The following is a 23,472-nucleotide window of genomic DNA, read 5'->3' as shown; positions in this document are numbered from 1 at the left end:
GACTTATCAAAGGTACTATTTATTATTCAGTTTTTGGAATAAAGATTATTTACTTTCATTCCTTTATTACTTTGATTGTGACTGTATATGTATGTGATATGGTATACGAAAACGACTAACAATTTGATATGAGGTTATTAATTTGTTTCAAACTTTTAAGGCCTGATTTTGCAATAATTAATTTACTTATTAAAGTAAAAAAATGATAGTAGTTTTTTTTATTACGACGATAATAGGCACCGGTACCTAACATCCATAATATATAACAGTGTAATAAATATGTTTTCTGTCTTTGGGTCTAACATTATAAGGTAGTCTCCTACTGGGTATTAGGAGGGATTCTGATACTCATTAGCGCCTAAGAAACTTAAATAAAAACCGTCTAAAAACAAATTTGAAATTTTTCATTACGTCTGTATCGGTACGATTTATTTTTGCACAACATTCGCAAAAATAATATACTATGCGTTTCGAATTGTACTATGTAAAAAATACAACTACTTTATTGTATATAAAACAGTCTGCGTTTCGTTCATACAGAAAAATAGACATAAGGTACATTCTTATATTTGAATCACATAATTTGGACGTATTAAACGTAAACATTAATTGTCCTGGATCAAGCGACGAGTAACAAACTAGTACTCTCCATACAGTGTATGACAGACTTTATTAAACCGAAGTCAGTCCCAACTTAAGTAGTTTTCAAGGCAGCGAAGAGGGGAACGACCCCTTCGCGTACAGAAAATACAACCTTATAAAAAAATTAACTAGTACATTTCCTTAAGTTCTTAGAGGAGAATATTCTTGTACATGTATTCAAAATTCGTTAAATATTTATCACAAACATTAAAAATGTATTTAATTTTTGTTTTTCTATCGCGAAGTATGTATATGTAATCATATAACGAGATGATACAAACTAAAGCAAAAGACCTGTTATATAATTTTTAAAGCATCAGTAAATAATAACAATAAAGGTGTATAAAACCGTGCACCGAGCAGTTTTGGGACTCACCTCAGCTTAATCTTCAAATCCTATAGCGTACTTGACAAAAATAGCATTTGTTTAAAATAAATTATCATCAATATTTATAAATAATTATTTTAAATGTTGTCTTTGTAGCAAACTAGATCGTTAATTGTGTATTAACATTTTTATTAATGTACAATTGATATATTTTATTAAAAAAGTAGCAAAATATCATAATTTTTAGTCCACTACAAAACCACTGATATCCTTATCAGAATATTTTATGAAGGTATATAATTAGCTATACATTATGCAACAAAATAAATTGGTAGCTTTATGAATTTCTCATAAAATACATTTCATATAACAGACATGTCGCAGTCATATTAAGTCTATTTATTTGCTAGACTTAATTCAATTCAACAATTTGCTAAAATATATATAGAACGTAATTTCATTTAACGGAAAATAATATATCAATTATTCTTTCACTAACATATGACTTTTGTTAATTCTAAACGTGACCACAGCGACAAATTTTAATAGATATTTTTTTCAAATTTGTCGCTATAAACACGCGTGTTTTAGGAACAACCTGTTTCACTGGGAGTGGTAATCGGAAATCTAATTCTGAATGTGAAATTCAAATTTAGAATAGGTACAGTCAGTTTTAAGTAGATCATAGTATGAACCATAGTCAAATTCAAAACAAAGAACACAATTTCAATATTATGAATGTTGCTAAAAACACTTTATTGATTTCTTTGGGTGATCCCAAAGAAATCAATATTATGTTATTATTAGTAATAAAAGGTTCTGTTTGATTAAGAATGTATAATTTATCATTTGTTTTGAATTTAATACATCAAAATGCTGAAATAGAATCGAAACTATTTGTAACATATTGATGACTATCTCGTCTAACAATTGATGACCGACTGATTACTGTATATTGAATTCGTGAATTGCATTCTGAAAATTAATTCTGTTTTATTTATTAAGTGCCTAATACATTCAGACCCTCCAATTATAAATACTAAATAAGTCTATTCAGTTGCTAATTCTTTTGTAACAATTTTTATGTCGTTTTTATATTTTATTAATTACGGAGTAGTAATTCTTTTAAAAATAGAGTGGTATATTAGCAAAAATAGTATTTTCTTTATCTCATATTCTCATAAATCTTAAGTCACACACAATTCTAGCTTATCTATCACAATTAAAATGTTTTTTCAGTTCATTTATAAATAAATATATTATCATTCAGTTCTTTTGGGAAGGATTTATAAAACTGAAACTATGGAATTCAATGGATATATTCGTAGTGTTCGTCGGTCGGCATCGAGTAGTAAATTCCGGTGGAAGTAAAAGTAGTAAATTCGTATGGGCCCATAGTTATTCTGTGAAAAACAATATTATAAAAATTAATTAATTACCTGTTGCGCACGACAGTTTTATTACTTTGCTTTACTAAGTATACAAACAATAATAACAATACAAACTAAGTAATAGTAATATTTATGGTATTTGAAAAGAATACGAGCTGAGATTTTTCTCAGTTCTTCTCATCTAAAAATCATTCCGAACTGACGGTAGATCATAAGAGTCTGTAATAGATCTACATGAATAAAAATATTTTGATTTGATTTTGATTTTAACAATTAGACAATTCACACAACGCGATCTAATCCCAAGGTAAGCCGAGCTTGTGTTAGACGACTGATATAAATACTGGGATACTTTTTTTTTATAAACACATTCATAATTATCCTGACCGGTGTAATGTAATGTGGACTCTATTCTCCGCAATTGGCTAATTGGGCCAATTGCGGAGAATTGGGCCGTCATCCTGGCCGTTAAAAACACACTCACGTTTGTACCGATCAAGGAGGTACCGGAATAGCAGCGGAAGTGTGCAAATTGCAGTTTTAGTAGTATATTACGGGTACCACTTACCATCAGGCCCACCTGTCAACTAGTTTGCGACAGTACGACAGTATTACGACGTTTACATTAATTATTATTATGTTATTTGAGTCTCACCTATATCAACAATTTTTTTTTTATTAACGTGTTTGGGATACTATCAGGTGGATTTCGACCTGTAGCACTGCGACCTACTTGATCTATTGTGCTCGCCCTTTTTCAGAGTTCGCTAGACTAGATCCGTCAGCGACAAAAATTAATGGATATTCTTAGGAGTGATGGTTTTGTATCCTCAAGATAGAGTGTATACTTTCCAAAGGATATATTTTGTTTATGTATGAGTGGGCTACAACCACATAATATGTGTAGTGGCGTTTCCTCTTCTGCTTCGCAAAAGCTGCAGATTTTTGTTGAGCATAGGCCTAAGTTTCCCATGTATTTATTTAATGAGCTGTGTTTTTACTGCTACTTACCCGTCACTATAAGGTCCATACGCTATGGGCTATGAGCTCGGCTCGTTGGAGACTTGCATCACGCTCGCAGTCGTGTAGAACAGCACGCAGGGACTCTTCCACCAAGCACTGAACTGTAATACTTCATCCACGCTTACTGGTACAATACTGTAAAAATGTTATATAACATTTTAATACAAAAGTTTTTTAGCAGTCATTGGGACAATACGTTTTGATAGCTTAATCCTCTAGACTGGCAAGACATAAGAAGAACCACGGGTGTTAATATGAGTTGCCAGAACAAATTAAATGAAACCAAAATAATTATGAAAGAGAAGCGTTAATCGCTTGAATAGTTTTAACACATTGACCACACATCTAGCGGTATTTTTGAGCAAACAAAATCTGGTGAAGTGCTTTTTGATATTAACATAATGTACCCAAATCAATATAAGCCATCTCATTATTACAAACGTTATTTGTTTAAAAATTATGTCATAACATAAATCCACTCAAATTTACCAAACTAAGAACATAGATAAGTTTGACTTTCCATATGATGTTTAAGTTTTGCAACTTTCACATTGCTGTATAATATATTAGTTTAAGAATATTAGTGCAGAAGTTTAGATATCACAATATCAATCTATTGCGGGCAGTGGCCATATTATAAGCACTCGAGCACATGACACATAGTAGTCATAGTAGACTCTAGACTTGCGAAATTATTCCTTATCTATAATTACGTTTGTATATGAAATTTTTCCTTACAATAGTTAGTTAAACTATGAGATGATGTTAACTATTTGGTATTATCAATCAACCGCAGATGTCTATATTAAAATAGTATCAGAAATACCTCAAATCATTGAACATATGCCACTGCGATTCGACATCCCTCCCCGTGTGTATATACGCAACCAAGTTCTTGGGATTATCTTCAACGCAGATGACTGCTGCAAATAACGTATATTCCTCTTCGGATTGCGTCGTTACTTGCTTTTTTTTGTGTTTGTCTGGCCTGTGGTTGGGTGTGTGAGGTTCGGGCGGCGATTGATCAACCTAAGACGATTTTATAAAAAAATATTTTTGAATATGTTACAGATAATAAACGAATATTATTCATATAGTTACAGCTGACTGCTCACAGTTGACAGTACGTGGCCACGGCTAGTGCAACCTAGTCGAAACGTCGAGAGATGAAAATTAATGCAGTTAAACGGGGTTTAACACGAATAATTTTATGGCAAATATAAACTATATTACTATATGTGAGTATGGATCGATGAATAAATGTTTGTCACGAACTCTTGAGATTTATAATATTATAGTAAGATAATTACCCTGTCGTTAATGATGACGTCACCATCAGACTGCAGCCTAATCAGCAACTGTAGTGGTAAAACACAGTGGGACTCGTGTGGACTCTTAGACGAAGTCGCGGGCGTTGGTGACGGTCTGGAAAACATTATCAACAAATTAATTAGTCTTCTATAATTTACTTATAAAATAAAATTATTAAATTTATATTATATCGAATTAGGTGTTATTTTGGGAATTTTTATTATTTTGTTCCTTCCCGGAGATGGTCGTTATATGTTCGTTATGATTACTTTGTATGGCCCAAGTAAATATATATTTCTTTCTTTCTTTCTCTGTTTCTTCGGCCTAACAAAGCAACTTTTTTATGTAATTTGTAAGAACAATGACCTGATAGTAAGTAGCAACCGACGTCTATAAACCATTCATCCATTGCAATTCCGAAGGACTGATGTTATGCCCATATATCCTGTACTTCACTGTCTTACCTCCACCCATAAACCAAAACATAGTTTAGAAAGAAAGAAAGAACTGCTTGACGTAGAATAGATGTAGAAATAGGTGAAACTGTACCTCAGTTTCATCTATTTCTGCAGACGACTTCTTACAAAGTCAGCCTCAGAATAATTTATCGACTTGTACTTCGATAAGGGGCTGCATATAATGCCTACTTTTTTTTTAAATATACTAACCTATCAGTGTGGTGTTTGAATCTACAGCCAGGACGCGCACAATGAAAACCATAGCGACATGGTTTGCCGCTACCGCCTCGCTTCGACACTTCTGGCTGTCAATATACAAATTGTTATTTATGTTCAAATATAATAAATAATAAATATAATAAAATAAATTATTCTCTAAATGCATATGTTATAACCTCTACACACGATTTCGCCTTTCTGCCTTTGTCGATCTCTATCACAGACGTATGTCAAAAGGCAAATACGATAAATTTATTACGTAAAGTAAAGCCGTTAAAATATCGGAATCGAAACAAACAAACAAATAATTACCCTTTCTCATCTATAATACAATAGCATTGTGTTCAAAAAGACACTTACATTGGAAAATAGAAAGTTCGTTTTTTGTCGTAAATACATACATATTTCGACAAGTAATGGAAATATAATAGAACATTTATTACACTATTACTAGAAATGCGAAACTGTGGATGTACATATACACGATACATCGTATCATGGTAAGTGATTATTTATTATTTAAAACAAAACAAAATTAACTTAATTTAAACAACCAGACTAATTCACGAGCTACATCTATTATTGTATATTTACCAAGTCTTTTTGAGTTCCTTTTGACCAATATGCTTTTTCATGAGCTGTTACTCCCCCGCAATTTATAGCCAAAATCGGTGGTAACCTGAAACATAAAACAAAAACAATAACAACTGTGTAATAAGTAAAAATTCATGATATTTATGTTATATTACAAGTCTCCACATGTAACATCGAAGTTGTATGAACTAAGTAGATTGTCTAACGTTTATATTAGATTTTACTAGACCGAGATCGGAGCGAACTCTGATAGACCTTATAAATTTCGCCTAAATAATATTGAACCAACATCGACCTTACAACAAACATACCTCACGAGAAGGAAAGGGATTGTTAGTAATGACGACTAATGCCCTCATTGTACCATGTCAGGTCAGTACCTCGTGCACATCTTATCGTCCTCCACTGGTGACCCGGCAGCGTAAACCATTAGTGCAGGCGGGTGTACCATTCCATTATCATCCATAAATAAAAAACAAACATACCTCACGATGCGGCCGCGAAGCGTAGTGGGGGTGAACCGAGCGCATTGTTCGCACCAAGCGGGCGTACTGCGGCGTGCGGCTAGCGACGCTCGCACCAACTCCACGAAGCCGCCGCGCGCCTCGCCTGCCGCCGCGGCAGCGCCCGCGCCGCTGCTAGCGTCACGCGCCACCACGCTGGGGTACTGAAGCGCGCACGCTAGTACCACCGACTCGCGTTCTTCCTTCCAACCAAGGATACAAAGTAGCTTAAGTATCTATGTAAATGCCACACTTGGAGGTACAAAATAATAAAAAGAAAGAACAGTCACCGAGTATGGTACTACTTCTTAAGTCAGGTTGAGTTGCCTTTATTTGATTTTTATTAGTTTTTAAGTAGGCGGGGTACCAAGGGGCTTATGTCTAGCTTGCCGGGGTTTTTGCCTCCGGAGTTAATGTCGAGACAAAGGTGTTCGCCTCGAGGCCTTGTTGATGTACAGTGGCGAAAATCATATAGCCAGCAGAAGTAGATTTATTATCTAATTAAGGAAATGCTCTACAATTTATTTGTAGAGCACAGTATAATGATGACTGTATTAGTCTTAGTATTATAATGCTAACTTACCTCTTTATTACACTTGAGACACCTGTTGAGCTGGTGCCGCCCTATGGCGAATAGCTGTGATATTTCCGATTCGTCACGTTCTGACTGTTTGTTATTAGACAACTCGTGGTTCTCGTTATTCTGCACTTGTCCATCACTAACACCTAATAATTAGGACAGATTGTATTTTTATAACTTAACATATGAACTTTATGTATAACTGTCCTTTGCGAGAATGGTTTTAAATATTAATGTGTAATAGTGAACATAAGTTTCAAAAATAAAATATTAATTTAAAATGTTTGATATTTAGAGTACTGGAGAAGCGATTGGCAACAATAATATTTCGTGATAATTATGCAATGATATTATTATATATATTGTTAGGCATTTAGTTCTCTAGCCAGAACTATGTTCAGTTTACAGCACTCTGTCGTTCCATATTGGAATCTGTTTTGAATTTAATATCGCTCAACTTATTAAATCCAATGAGTTATAAAATATGTTTTTACAGTAACACACTATAACGATAGCTACGACATTTAGACAACCAAAAATATATGAAAATTGTATTTGGTAGAAATGCGGATACCTGTAAATACCATTGGCCCAAAAATGACTGCATGCAAAATTGAAATATTACATCACATATCATTTATAATACCAACTCTATACATATAATAAACAATTAAAACTAATTTCTTGGATAATAAGAGTAAAATACTCCACTATAAACTAATTATAATTTGCTTTGTGTATATGGCCTCGGTGGTATAGCCAGAGGTATATACCGCACACTGATTTATTTCCGGAGGTCGCGGGTTTAATTCCTTGCACGCCACAAACATTTGTATTTATGAGTATCATTGTTTGTATCGGTCTAGATCTTTCTTAAGTACATTATATATATATTTACGAAAACAAAACTATGTACTTGTATCGATTGTCCAGTACCCATAAAACAAGCTCTGCTTAGCTTGGAACTTTATGGCGCTGTGTGAAACTAAGATATCTTAAAACGCCGATTTTAATCTCGTCGGCATCTCGCGTCGATAGGAAAGTATTAACGGACTAGTGTATATATATATTTTTATATATCGGTGATCGGTGACGTTAGTTTGAGTGTACCGCTAGGAGTTCGAACCTCTGCTCAGTCCGCCGTAACATCGAACGCAGTTGGAAAAAAATATATCAATCACGGAAGAATTTAATTCGAAAATTTGCATTGAGTGGACAAGATTTGTAGGGTTAAGTAATGTAAGGATTGTACGTTATTAAATATATAGATATCAATACAAACCGTCGTTTCGCTCAATAGTTTGCCAGCCCTCCTCTCGTTCGGGGTTCTGTTCAAATTCCGCCGATGGGCCCAGGAACTCCAACTCTGTATAATGATACTCTTCGTACTGACCATTCTGCGGTCTCATTTTGGTCACGTTTGCGAGACGCGCTTTGGGCGGACTATTCGCATTTTGTACTAATAGCGCTTTCTCTTTCTTTCGAACCTCTAGCAACTCGTAGTGGATTTGGTGGAGAATAAATCGATTCCAACTCTGAAACAGTATTTATAGATGTATACACCTTTATGACAGTTATCCCAGAGGAGGTATATAGGAATTGTTAATTGGCGACGACGTTATCAACGTAACACTTGACATTTCGTTCATTGTATTTGAATCCAACGTTATACGCGAGATAATTGAAGATCAAACGAACTTACCAAGTGAAGTTCGATCGTAATTATGTGAGCAGCTTCATTCGAAGCGATTTCCGTTTAACATAATGTAGTAGCGCCATCTACTCTAGACCTTAGCACGATAATTTAAATACCTTCTTTTTTTTTTTTTTTTTTATTGCAAGCCAATCACTCCCCTCCTTGTAAGTGGGGCGAGGCTACGTTTTAAATGTAATCGTTCGAGTTAGTCATTTTGTTTAAAGTTATGAATCTGTTATTTGTTATTTTATAATCACAAGTATTATTGGGATGGGATTGATGCCAATATTAATTGGGTGGGTGATAATAAATCGCTTCGAATGAAGCTGCTCACATAATTACGATCGAACTTCACTTGGTAAGTTCGTTTGATCTTCAATTATGTTTCGCAGCTTCATTCTTTGCGATTTCCGTTTAACATAATGTAGGATGTTTAAAGTCGTGATTTTAAAATAAAAATTAACAATGACAAATAATACTTATCAGTATTTGTTTTTGCATAATATATCTCGGAATAGGTAATAATACGTCGGCAGACAATTTTTAGAATATTTTTATTAATATACAAATCAAAATCAGTTCTCCATTGTAGGTAATTTTGTATACAATAGTTATAATGTTGTATCATCTAGTAATGATTCTGCAAATATATTATTATTTGTAATTTCTTTATTGTAGAAGCGAGCAAACGCTGAAGATGAATCAGACCATCCTGCGGTCCTTTTAATTACTTCTATACTAACACCCAGTTTGTTAGCCTTCGATGTGGCTGCATGTCGTGTACTATGTGAACTAAATATTGATGTGTTAATGCCGCTTTCTTCTAATATATCTTTTATCCAATGGCTAATAGTCTGGGGGCCGATATTAGAATGAGGTTTTTTGAAACTCACAAAAAGCCTGTTGTCATTATTACTGCGTAGCAGTTTAGTTTTATTTAGGTATGATTGTAAACAACGAGCGGGACAAATTTCTGGACGGGTATTATAAAACGGAAGTCGTAATATGGGTAGAGATGTATTTAATTTTGTTGTCTTAATTGCGTCTGTAATCTTTATCAGAATTTCATTAGACATTGTATAAATATTATTTATGTGGATTAATGACAGAGTTTGTACACGATGTGCAGTCACAAGGGCGAGTAACGTTACTGTCTTCTTGGAAAGAGTTTTCAAATCAAGGTCATCGTTAGGCCATTTCTGTGCTAGAAATTGTAAGACAATTCCAGGGTCCCAAGTTATGTTATATTTTGGGTTCGATGGCCTTAGTTTAAAAACTCCCTTCATGAAGCGCTTAAGTCTATCATCATCCAGATTATTGCTTAATAACAGAGACAAGGCGGATTTGTATGTATTAATCGTTCCATATTTGGCACCTTTATCGAATGCATCCGTTAAAAACTCTATTATTGGAGGTATAGATATAGAAGTATAATCATAATTATGACAACTGCAATAATTGAGCCAAGCTCTTATACCGCCGTCATATTGCCTATATGTATTATTTGATAATGATGCAAGCATTATATCTACTGATCTCGGTGTTAGTGACTTCTTTAATAGAGTCTGCCGGATAATTTCGCGGCAACCAACGTTAGAGAGCGGTGTAAGCTGTGCACGGATCTGTAAGGAGATTTAAGCAAGTTAATACGTGGTGAAAAATATATAAGGTCTGACTGACATATTCTTTTGAACAAGGGGAACCATGGTTGGGTTGGCCAGTATGGTACGACAACTATACCCTCCGCCCTGTCTAGTATTATTTTTTGAATCATTTTCAATATCATTGAAAATGGTGGAAAGGCGTAAAAATTTAATTCTTCCCATGAAATTGTGAAAGCATCAATGGCCCATGCTCCTGGTTCATTTTTCCATGTAACATATGTATCACATTTAGAATTGCAGCGACTGGCAAATAAATCAATATTTGCCACACCTAACTGTTGTTTAATTTCATTATACGCGTAATCACTTAATTCCCACTCAGTATCGCAAAATTTCTTCCTAGACAGTCTATCAGCGTTAAGATTTTCTTTCGTGTTTATGTATGATGCAAACACTATAATACGACGTCTTTCACACCATTTCCAAATATCTCGAGAAACCTCATTTAGGTGTGGATATTGGACACTCCCCATTCGATTTATACAAGAAATTGCTGTTACGTTATCTATTCTTAGTAACAATTCACATTCATGATAATTACTGGCAAAGACTTTTAATCCAAAGAACGCAGCTTTAAGTTCTAGTTCATTGATATGCAAATCTATTTCATCTTCTTTCCAATAACCATACGACTCTTCACCATCACAGTATGCACCCCAACCTGTGGATGAGGCGTCGGTATAAATTTCTTTACGGTACTGATTTCTTTTTATAGGGGAATATCCATTATCCACATTTTTCAGCCACCATAGGAAATCTCCTTTAATAAAATGTGGTAAAGTTACAATTTGATTATAATTGTAATTTTTTAATAAAGCTTGATATTTGAATTGTTCAAATAATTTTGTATGTAACCATGAATACTGTAATGCCGGACAAGCAGATACTAAAAGACCAACCATTCTAGCAAAATCTCTTAATTTACATTTGTTTTTATGTAAAAAATTATGGATATAATTTTTTACTTTTTCTTTTTTATCTGTAGGTAATTGCATAATCATCTTATCAGAATCAAAACAGAAACCGAGAAATCTACAGTTCGTACTAGGATTCAAACAGCTCTTATCACGATTTATAATGAACCCTAACTTTTTGAGTAATAAGCATGTGTTTTCTATATTATACTTGCAATCGATATAATCTATTCCAATACAGAGAATGTCATCTAAGTATATTACAGATATACAATTTTTGGATCGCATAAATTCCATAACCGGTTTTAATAACTTTGTGAAAACATACGGAGCTGTGCATAAACCAAATGGTAAACAATTAAACTCGTAAAGAAAACTATTACGATTTAATTATAATGGTACATTATAATTAAATCGTAATAGTTTTCTATGTATTTTATCGATGTTAACAAAAAAATAGGCGTCCTTTAGATCAATAGAACCCATATGACAATTTTTAGTTATTAATTTTATTGTCGTTCTGTAATCTTCCATTTAAAATGATCGGTGCTTATAAATTTATTAAATTGTTTTAGGTTTAGAATAAAGCGTTTTTTGCCATTTGGTTTAGTCACAAGAAATATATTGGATATGAATTCTCCATCTTCATGGAAGCATTTTGATATCGCATTGATATCGATTAGTTCCTGAATTGCTTTAATAAATTCGTTGTGCTCTTGTGAAGATTTAGGGGTGGTACATGGTATTACAGTTTGAACTGGTTGTGCGACTAATGGTATTTTATAACCTTTTATCCATGATAATAAAACATGATCATTAGTTATCTGAATCCATTGATTGTAAAAATATTGTAATCGACCAGCGTATTGACTTACCTGTGAATCTATCTCCGATGATTCTTCCTGGTCGGTGAGAATGCTCGTCGCGGCGGCGGTGGTGCTGGCGGGCGTAACGATACATTGCTGCGAGGCTGACGTGTCGAGGCACGACCTCTTGATGTTTCGTTGTTTCTGAATGGTGGTTTCCTTTGTATTTGGCCCCTGTAGTTTAAATTCCGGGTTTTTGACATATTTTTGTAAATTGACACCCTGCTAGTTGATGCTACAGGATTAATTTGGGATAATGATTCTCCTGTTTTCTGTACAGATTTTGCTGCTTTGAGCTTCTCTGCTAAATCTTCACCAAACAAGAATTTATCTCGTTTAGTAGTATCGAACGTATCGCGTAGACTACAATTAATAGAACTCATAATAATGTTTCGTCTAGTTTTTGTTTCCACGTTATGACTATCGCACAATAAACGACACGCATCACTAAGAGGTTGTAGCAATTTTTGCTTGGAGTTTTCATTCTGCAGAATCATCTCGGTGAGCTCAGCCAATGCAGACAATACAATCCCAATCTGACTTTGTTTTTGTAATAGCGTAGCATCTCTCTTGACTAATATATCCGGCATTGCAACCTTAGCTTCTGGATTTAATATTGGAGCCATTAAATTACTACAGTTAGCTGGAATAAAGTATCTTTTAAGAATAATATCTTTAGCTTCTTTTGGTAAACCCTTTATTAATATATCTTCCCAACGGGAAGCGATATTTGAGTGAATATTTTTACCAAACTTTATGTCTGGCTGAGGTGCCTCACCTAATATTTGCAAAATATCATCTTCTAGTTGCATCTCTTCTGGTGTATTTACGTAAACATTTATTTCTTCTTTGTCTGGGACAGGCGAAGGATTTAAACCAGTGACAACTGGGTCCACATTTGGCGACTGTGGTAAAGGAGACATCAGATCGGGCATGTCTAATGCTATCTCTTGTTGAGATGGCGACATTCCGATTGAATTCGGTATACTTGGAACTGTAGTTAATTGTTCTGACGAAACTCGTCTTATATCAGTATTCACTGTATCGTCGGCGTTGTCAGAATCTGCACAACAAATAATAACATTATAATTATAAATCAACACCTTCAAGTACCGTCAACGACAGTTCATATTAACTGCCAACGGCAATAGTGGATCGCCAATAGCGATAGGAAATTGACTAAAATTTACTTACCATTATCATCTGATGAAAGTATACGTCTTCGTCGATGTAATTTCTGTTCCAATTTCCTCATCTTTTTCATAATTCTTGCCTCTTCTTTTTCTCGTTTTCTCTTGTTTCCCATATTTAAAATATTGTATTTTAAAAAATAACGAACTTTGAATTAAGAAACACTAGGGTTGCGGTATGCGTGCGAAGGCTTTGAGCACGAAAACGCGAATGGCTAACTCGAACGATTACATTTAAAACGTAGCCTCGCCCCACTTACAAGGAGGGGAGTGATTGGATTGCAATAAAAAAAAAAAAAAGGTATTTAAATTATCGTGCTAAGGTCTAGAGTAGATGGCGCTACTACATTATGTTAAACGGAAATCGCAAAGAATGAAGCTGCGAAACATAATATACGTATTTCCTATTAGTTTCGTTTGTTATAGGTGTTTTCAGAAATATTTTAGCGATTATCCATTACTTACGAGACATTAAAATGATATAATTAGATGAGATAATTGAATAATAAGTTTATTTTGTTTATTACCTGTATCAACGCCACTAGATCCACTCTGAGATCTGATCCGCGATCAGGTAGAATGAGGCCAAGAGCAGCCGCTTCAGGTATAGTACGAAACGCACGGAGAAAGTTGGTGGCCTGGCATGGGACCCCGCCTGACGTATCCAACATCCTAAACAGGAAACCTGTGAAGCACAATACACTAACAAAAGAAATAATAATTTAATATTTTTTTAAATTAAAAAAAAACCTCAAATCTGCCACAATTCGGTAAGTACCAATGTGAAAATAAACCTTTCTATTAAAAAAATAACATATTTACTATGAATTTATTTTGTATTGACACTATACTACATATAATAAAGAGATAACGCTAAATCGTACGAAACCTACACACAAAATACCGATCTCTTCCAAATAACCTTTGGTTATAGATAAAGGTAGACGAAGCATGTTCGAATATTTTATTTTTGCTTGTACACTATTTAATTTATTTTATAGATCTAATCTATAAGTAACTCTAAGCTTCCTAAAACCTAAGTGCTTGAAAGCCATTACGCGCCTTCCTTCGACAGTTATATACAATAGAAAAAAACAGACAAATGACTGAATATATTAGATGTATAATCATTAACTTATTCTAGACAATAGTTCATGTTCACTTACCTAACTGACAGCTTAAACAAAACTCTTTCCCGCATGAATGTGCCAGCAACGCAGCTTTCACAGGCGGCATGTAATATAGTACCTAAAATATCAAATAAGTTAAATAAAACATTTTTATATAGCAGGAGATTAGCAGAAATAGCCCAAGATTATTCTCGTGTACCACTCAATCAATCATTATATTTTTTATGGAAATTCGTTCAGGCGTTTATTCGTAAAAAGGTAACATACAGACAGCCGACAAACTTTCGCATTCAAATAATACTAATATGGACAAAATTACATCACCAAATTTACTTCTACATCAAGCAAATTGGAGTCGTGTCGTACCGACATTTAGAGAGCACGATGGAAGATCGTGGAAAGTGGCAAGAGCTCCACCGACAAGAGTGTGGCTCTTCAATAATGAATTAATGAATTGATAAAATTACTCATGTGTAACGTCTTTAGCTTTCCAGAATCGATGTGATTTCGTGAAAAGGGACGAAAATGTACAACAGGAAGCCGTGCTATTTGATATAACAAATGACCTGTGTCTAACTATTTCTGCCGCCAAACAGGTTTGTAAGCTGTTTATGTTGCAGGTTGAAATTAGGCTGTGAAATTACAGGATAAGAGGCATGACACCTTAGTCCTCTAGAATGGCAAGAGATATCAATGCAAACCTCGTACAGTCTCTTTCTAGTAAAACTGTATTTGTATTTACCTGGAGCATGGAATTACAATAAGAATTGGGTATTGTAGCTTCCAAGCTTGGGAATCCAGTTTTGTTACAAATCTCCAAATCGTCATTCGCCCCGTGTTTATTGTGGCGTAAATCCATCTAAAAGCATGTTTTATATTTAAATAAAAATGTAAAAGTAAAATTAAGTTTTCAGGTATCATCACCCTTGTGAGTGGCAAAGTGTCAAAACAGTTGTAAGAAAGAATAAAAATAGTTCAGAATCATTATAGTAGTCACAAATATCAAATCAACTCCAAATGAAAATGAACCCTAAGAAGAAATGAAATACAGTACAATTCAGCTTACGTAACGTCTGTCATATTCGATAAGAATATGGCAACATTATTTACTGAATATATTAAGTTATTAGAATATATTATTTACCTTCTGATAGTGTTTGGGGACCGGTTGATTAGTCATCTTGTTTTCATTAAGCTTTGCCGTGTTCAAATCCTCAAGATTATCCTCAATATATGGAACCTACAAACAAATAATTCTATTAAATGTATATATTTTAAAAATCTATAGCCTTCAAATCTTGTCAGCTTTAAATTGTTACTACCTGATTTCTTTTCAATGTTTTAGGGTTTGGGGCATACCCGATAGGGCCTTGCATTTTCATTGTTTTCAATACTTCAGGATCTATCGGCTTTGGTTTCCTAAAAGAAAAAACCATTTGTGGAAATGAAAGCTATGTATAATATAATATATAAAATTCTCGTGTCACAGGTTACGTCTTTATACTCCTTCGAAACGGCTTGATCGATTTTGATGAAATTTTATATGTATTCAGTAGATCTGAGAATAGGTTTCTAACTAATTTTTATACCCCTAAGTGTTAAGAGTGGCTCACCCCAAAATTTTTAATTTATTTTATAGACAATTTTTTTTATTATGAATTAGCATTAAAAATATATACAACCCTAAATTTTCTTCCTTCTATCACCAAACTAAGATTTGTTAATACCGATTTTAATTTATAAGGCAAAACAATGTTTGCCGGGTCAGCTATAGAAGAGTATTATTTTTTGTATAATGACACTTTTTTAAAATCACATTTACCCTAAACAAAATAATATTCTGGCATGTGTAGCGATATACTATGGATATAAGTGTTAGTGTGGCAAGTTTATAAATATAATATTACCTATAAACTTTCTTAAAGAATTCCGCGGGCAGTGCATTGAACCATTTGTTGCCAGAAGCCAATGAGGGCAAAGGTACTGATGAAAATTGGAATGTGGTATCACTGAAGCCGGCATATGGCAAACTTGGAACTTGGTCTGCAAATTCTGTTGCTCTGCAATTAAAACAAATATATTAATAAGGACTTTGATATGTGACGTAGTGTTGCTGTTGATATGGATTCGTATTTTTTTATTTGTACAACGTCGCGCTCAGATTTCGTAGGTAGGTAGAATTTACATTATATTATAACCTTCAGAAATTACAAATGAAGAAATTAAAAGATGAACTTTCTTTTATACCATTATATATATATATATATAGAAAGTCATTTGGTATAATACGGTCTATAGTGTCTATAGATTCATCTAACACTATCGGTAGTCTAGCGTTTTAATATAACACCTTACCTCCGAAGGTCGCGGGCTCTATTCTTCGCATGGTACAAATATTTGTATTCATAAGTATGATTGTCATATATCGACTATTTTCTATGTATATTATGTATGTATTTACAAAAGAAAAGTGTCTTTCTGTAGTAGCCCTAACACAATCTTAGATTTATTATTAGATTGGGACTAGCTGACGTTGTATGAATTTTTCTGAGATATTATTATTATTACCTGGAAAAATTATTAAAGACAGGCTCCTGATTGTGCTGTGGCGAGAACAAATGCAAATGTCCTGTTTGATCTCCAAATACTAAAGCTTGACTGGTCGATGCCACGTCCATGACACTGCATAGGGAACTGTGAGTATCCACCTGTAATAAAGCAAGATTTTGTAGTGTTTGCGTTAAGGACTCCACACTTAAGGTATGCTTAATTAAGAACATTTTAACCAAAGTAGACTTTATAATAATAATAATATAACTCTATATTGTGCAGAGAAAAATATTTGCTAAACAAAAGGACTCATCACTTAAAGCAATCTCTCTCGCTACTAACATCCTGGGAGATCGAAGCTTGCGTAAAGAAAAGGTAGGGGGCGAACTCTAAAATTAGATATTATATCAATACAAAATAAAATCGTCTTCGTGAATACATCTATCTGGACTATTGCAGCAGCCAAGCTACCAAGTAAGATGTGTTTTGTTTAATGAGTAGGATAAAGCAGTGACATCTTATTCTTCCGGAAGTGAAACGTATTAATGGTACTACCGGCGATATATGATACCATGATGTCTTGGTGTAGTTCATGTATATAGGCCTCAGTTACCATTCACTATGAGGTAGACCGTCACCTTGTTAACTATTCCAATTACAGATATAAATAAACATATGCATTAAGTATTGTGGTTATAATGATACTTATTTATAGAACTTACCTGAAACACAGATTGCGATTCTTCTGGTGCATTTACATGTAACAATGCTACATGGCCGTCGCCAGACAGCGCGACCGCTCTACCGGAGAAGGCTGGCAGGAAATGTAACAAGAGCGGTGGCGATGCCGTTTGCACAGACCAAGCGGATTCCGTGTTTATATTAGTGCCGCGGAGACAACGTACATCCCAGACTATTATGTAGGATTCTGCTACCGCTACTCCGCCCACTCTGAAATGCAAGCACCACAAAAGATATAAATTATAGCAAAAGGCATTCAGAGAATAGTTCAATTGAGCGAATTAAATTTTATATTTCCCAACAAGTTATATAATGTAAATTGATGTAGGTGTCTAGCACATTTAACAGAATTTAATACAACAAAAATATGTCACAGTTGAGTTGCTGAAAAATAATTTATAATTTCCAATGTTTTTATTTGCATTAGACTTACTCCCATTACTGTTAGGAACCAATTCTAATGACCGAAATATCTGTACAAGGCGTGAAATTTTTAATACTTACGACTGTGTAAAACCGCACGTTATAAGCAAGTCGCCTTGCATGTCCAAGTCGGATAGGCAAGCATTGTGAGCTCTGAAAGTGTGTTCGGCAGTTCCAGGGGTCCGGAGGTCCCGTAAAGCAACCATACCATTGGCACTGCCACAAGCAACTGAGGAGCCTCCTCCGCTGCGAAGGACGGCGCAGCTTTCTTCTTGTATGGGCTGTGGATATTCATTTTTCATTTGATCCAAATATTATGCACATATATATAGAAGTGAAATTTGGAAAGTTCCAGCAAATATGTAAATAGGCGAAGTTTATTAAGAAAAAATTAAAGCAAGAATTAAGTTTAGAACTTTTTGAGCCAAGCATTTAATAAAAAAAACTCCTCATCACAATGACTGTGTTTTCTTTTAACTTATCTCCACAAATAGTCAAATGTGGGAATGAGCTTTAATCTTACAAGTTATACATTTTACCCATATTGGTACTCATTGAGTCATAAAAACTTCAGTTTATTAAATTTAAGAATCTATATAGGAGATCATACTATATATTCCATGCTTTTTACTCTCATGATTTTCGCTTGATGGACGGATCCTCAACAATATGCATTAAAAAAATCTTACCTTTCAATGCAAAAACAATTCACTACCACTACTATATTTTTGTGTCAGTTTAATCAACTTACAATAACACTCTCCGACATTTTATTTAGATCTATATCAATCAATTTGTTTTGATGTCCACCCATTAAGAGTTTTGTGGAATTGACTTGAAACAGGCACTGCATATCTGTCATATTATTGGACCTGGAAACAATATTATATTTTGACAATTGTAAAGGTCTGCATAATAAATAATGAGTTCTATTCAAATATTACTAAATTAAAATTATCACATCTATATAAAGTGAAGACAATATCTGAAAGAAATTAAGAGTTCTCAGTAATTTTGATGGCCTTGCTGGTCAGATTATCCCACCATCTTACTTGCTATGATTGCGAGTTCTATTATTACAGGTTACTATTATTTGTATTCATATGATGATTTTTTTTTTCTCCGAGTACATTTGCGATCAGTCCCAGGGCTCTATAAGCGAATATGTTCTGTGATGCTGTCATGTAGAGCGGCTTCCCATTGGAAACCTTACTCATCTGCATCCCAAAGTTACTGCCGATCTTCTAGCTCCAGGATATGATGGCGTTTTAGTCGTCTCATATGCTGTTCTATGGTGAGTTGTCGAGCAAGTTTGTTGGGGTGATGAATCAACCGTTCTTTACATTTGGCTGCCAAATTCCGAATATTCATATGATAATGAATCATATTTCATGACATGATTGTTCATATTTGTTTGAAATTAGTAAACAATTGTATAGAGCATTTTATGGGCGTAAGAATGTCAGAGTTGTATAATTTGAGTTAAAGCCCTCGTTATGGAGAGCTTTTTATTCCGTAAAATACATAAATCTGAAAGGTCAATTTTATGTAGACCAAATTGAGTATCTCTTAACTGCAAAGAACATACTATTTATCCTATTGATACAAATGACATATTTATAAAATAGTGAGCGGGTGGGCACCCATGAGTGGCCCAGATCAGTTGGCCTGTTCCTACAGTGGGGGACATTGTTTGTAGTGATTGTCAGAATTTTTAAAAAAGGAATACATAATATTTTCTTTAGCTGCACATATATATTTACATATATCAAATATAAAATTATATTCATGGTAATATTACCTAAATGTATGCTTTGGAATTCCTCGCCGTATCTGATTACGTAGTGTAGTTTTTGTCAAGGCAAAGATCCCTTGCTCCACAGTTATAATATCTCTCACCTCCTCTGACTCGTGTATTTGGAATGATGTATATTTCTGCATACTTGGGCCATAATATGATGTTACATGACCCTAAAAAAGAAATGTTATAATTAATGTAAGTGTATAGTATGGTGACAAAAGTAATATAACTATATGCATATATTATACATACAAACACTAAAAATAAGAATGACAACAGCTTTAAAAATTATTGCATCTTTATTAAGTAAACAAAGAAATAGACTAGATAAAAACACTGTGTTTTATACTATTCAATCATTTTTTAGAACTGACAATGGAATGTGTTAATGGTATACTTCATTGAATTTTGTACAAAAGGTAGCCTTAATGCTAATAGTATCCTCTACCAGCCAAACTTAGGGAGTGCAGTGATACTTAAATGTGGTTTGATTATAGGTGAAACATCTGTGGTTTCCCTAGCACAGATATTTCGGCATATAAATTCCCCTGTATTACAAATATTATTTCCTTCCACAATGGTTGTTATTAAAAACAATAAAAGCAAACTTACACCCTGATTGCCCATCCATATCAGCTCCTCAAATTTGTCAAAAACTACTGCAGATACACCAAATCTGTCTCCACCATCCACAAGCACACTACTACGAACTTCATACTCTGCTGGTTGTGTCGGCAACAGGTATTGAGGGGAAAACTCTGCAGCATAAGGGTCTAGAAATAATTGCAATTATAATAGAATATATAGGTACATAGACATTCTTCTGGTATTTTCAATGAAATATGAAAGAATTCATGGACATTTAACTAATTGAACGTAGTTTTCAGGCTGTAAAGCACAGACATCAGATATAAATGAATAATAATCATGCTATCACATTTTGTTCATTAACATAAAAACTAAAGTGCTCATTATATGAAATAACAGAAAGTTATGTGAATGTTAAGTATAGAACTAATGAAGAAGAAATCAAGTCCCTTGTAAATAATTTGATATAAACCCCAACAGTGTTTCATAAATCTATATTTTTACCTTATTTATTATTATATACGTTATAAACAATTAATATTAATGTAGGTACTATTGCTTGATTATGTATGATCCAAATGTAATATAAACATAGTTTTAAATCATATATTCTAAACATTACACTACTATATTCATTGTAACTCTTGCATAGATAATAGCTGAACCTTTTAAATTATGATTAAGAAGAGATGATGTATGTTTAAGGAAGCTAAGTGTTAAGTATCCATGTTTTGTTTATCATATGGCCAAACTTTACATTTTTGGAAGGTCAAATAACTTGTTTGGTAAAGATCCTGTAAATTATTGTTTTGTATAGGTGAGTATATAAAATTTAATATTTAAAATACCATTATTGCAAATTAATTTTAATTATTTATGCTAGGAACAACAAAATCTGAAACCTGAGTTGGAAAACTGATATATCTGATATATATATATAGCGAAAGCAATTTGAATAGAACTGTAACAGATATAATAAGAAATCCGGTAAAATTGTTTACTTATTAGTGCGAAGATTAATGAGTAATAATAATAAAGTTGTACCAGGTAAAAGATGCTCAGCTGGCACACACAAATCAGGATAATGATACTCCATAATTTAAAGTGTTTAACACAATGTCTTCTGCAACATTTGCATTAACTGTTTGTATTTTAAGTCACGAAAACAGGATAGAATAAGTAAATAACGGGATTTAATAAAAAAAATAAAATGATTCCAGAAAGACGAAATTGAAATTGTTGCGACCAGTGTTGCCAGGTAATTTTTAAAATACGCTTACTTCAATTTAATTAGAAATAATAATTAGGAGAAAAATTAGTATTATGAGCAGTTTATATATTTTTCATAAATGACAATGCAGTGTCCCAGATGGCGATTTAAAGTAGATGGTGACTTTTTGCCATTGAGATATGAAGAAAATCATTTAAAAATTCCATAGATTTTGTTGTAATCGTACAACGTATATATTAAAGTTGAGAACAAAAAGCAATATTAATTATTGAATACGTATATTAAGCAGAATAAAAAGATATTACAATCAACAAGATGCTAAGCAACGACATCGTCATCGATACAGAGACAATTAGGTCGTATATCTACAACTCATACTCCTAACATCCCGTCTACTTTTTATAGCTGCTGCTACTCATTCCAATGCGTGAAGACAGTTCTTCTAATCTTGGTCTGTAGAGTGGCTTCGTAAACATGTCGGCTAGTTGATATTCCGATGAGACATGCTTCACTAATAGATGCCCGTCCATTACACATTCCCTGACATAAAAATGCTTGCGCTTGATATGCTTTGTCCTTTTATGATATTCATATGCAGGGTTGTGAGCTAATTTTATTGCAGATTCATTGTACAACATAGAGAATTGGTTGCTCGTCTAGTTCCGTTAATTCAGATAGTAACTCTTTTAGCCAAATAATTTCCTGAGTTGCTTCACTAGCAGCCATAAGTTCAGCCTCTGTCGAAAACAAGGCTACTATTCCTTGTTTTTGACTTTTCCAACTTATAGCCCCTGAGTAAAGGCATATTATTCCTGTGGTAGAGTGACAAGTTTCTTGATCACCAGAGAAATCTGCATCACTGTAACAATTTAAATTTCCTGTGATATCAGTCTTAAATGTTAGCCCCTTGTCTACTGATCCTTTCAGGTAGCGAAGTATTCTTTTTACTCCAATAACATCCTGTTTCGTTGGTTTTTTTTTAATTTCTGGAGGCAACACTCACTGCGTAACTCTTGTCCCTACCATTAAATATGACAGTGCTCCAACTGCCTGGCGATAAGGAAATTTGCTTTCATCTAGAGATGTATCTTCACTGTTTTCTTTTATTATTGGTGTTAAAGCTGGTTTGGAGTCAGACATGCGATATTTTTCTAGCAATTTCTTTGTATAGGCTTTCTGACTTAATGTTATATATCCATCATTAGATCTTTCTAGTTCGAGTCCTAGAAAGTAACTTGCAGGCTTTGTCGTGATCTTAAAGCGTTTTTGTAACTCTTCAAGAAATTTCTTTCCTTCTTCCTCTGATGTTGACGCTACCAATCCATCATCAACATATAACCCAATAATCACTTTAGATAAACAATTCTTTCTAATGTATAAACAAGGATCAGACTGACTCTGTATGAAATTAGACTTTATTAAAAACTCATGTATACAAGTATTCCAGCAACGTGGAGCCTGTTTAAGTCCATATAGACTTCTTTTCAAACAGCAGACCCTGTTTGTACCATCGTTGTAACCTTCAGGTTGTTTGATAAATATTTTTTCTTCAACTGACCCATTGAGGAATGCTGTGGATACGTCAAATTGACAAAGAGATAAATTTTCTTTTGCAGCTACTCCTAGCAT

General features: G+C 33.8%; 1 protein-coding gene across 1 annotated transcript; it reads right to left on the bottom strand.

The window, feature by feature from the left end:
- Positions 1-1,752: 1,752 nt before the first annotated feature.
- On the bottom strand, positions 1,753-21,818 carry LOC131844797 (PAN2-PAN3 deadenylation complex catalytic subunit PAN2). The gene is made up of 22 exons (XM_059193764.1): positions 21,657-21,818; positions 20,637-20,797; positions 20,025-20,194; positions 18,975-19,095; positions 18,305-18,504; positions 17,782-18,010; positions 17,078-17,217; positions 16,417-16,569; positions 15,832-15,928; positions 15,654-15,749; positions 15,252-15,368; positions 14,546-14,627; positions 13,907-14,064; positions 8,332-8,584; positions 7,053-7,195; positions 6,452-6,672; positions 5,967-6,051; positions 5,364-5,458; positions 4,695-4,809; positions 4,211-4,413; positions 3,373-3,519; positions 1,753-2,373 (listed from the first exon to the last, which is right to left on the bottom strand). Exons 1-21 carry the CDS (start codon positions 21,706-21,708, stop codon positions 3,402-3,404), a joined length of 3,009 nt encoding a protein of 1,002 aa, XP_059049747.1. The 5' UTR covers positions 21,709-21,818; the 3' UTR covers positions 1,753-2,373; positions 3,373-3,401.
- Positions 21,819-23,472: the final 1,654 nt, after the last annotated feature.

Source organism: Achroia grisella, unplaced genomic scaffold (assembly GCF_030625045.1).
Source record: "Achroia grisella isolate CSIRO2021 unplaced genomic scaffold, CSIRO_AGI_Agris_v1 utg109, whole genome shotgun sequence".
Taxonomy (NCBI): domain Eukaryota; kingdom Metazoa; phylum Arthropoda; class Insecta; order Lepidoptera; family Pyralidae; genus Achroia; species Achroia grisella.
The sequence above is the reverse complement of the archived record's forward strand: the minus strand, read 5'-3'. Positions and strand labels throughout refer to the sequence as shown.

Excerpts from the sequence above, each read along its gene's own strand:
- LOC131844797 (XM_059193764.1), bottom strand. The coding sequence starts at position 21,708 with ATGGAGTATCATTATCCTGATTTGTGTGTGCCAGCTGAGCATCTTTTA. Across the intron at positions 5,459-5,966 it reads AAGGAACTCAAAAAGACTTG|CCAGAAGTGTCGAAGCGAGG; the intron begins GTAAATATACAA and ends GTATATTGACAG. Across the intron at positions 4,414-4,694 it reads ACGTCATCATTAACGACAGG|GTTGATCAATCGCCGCCCGA; the intron begins GTAATTATCTTA and ends AAATCGTCTTAG.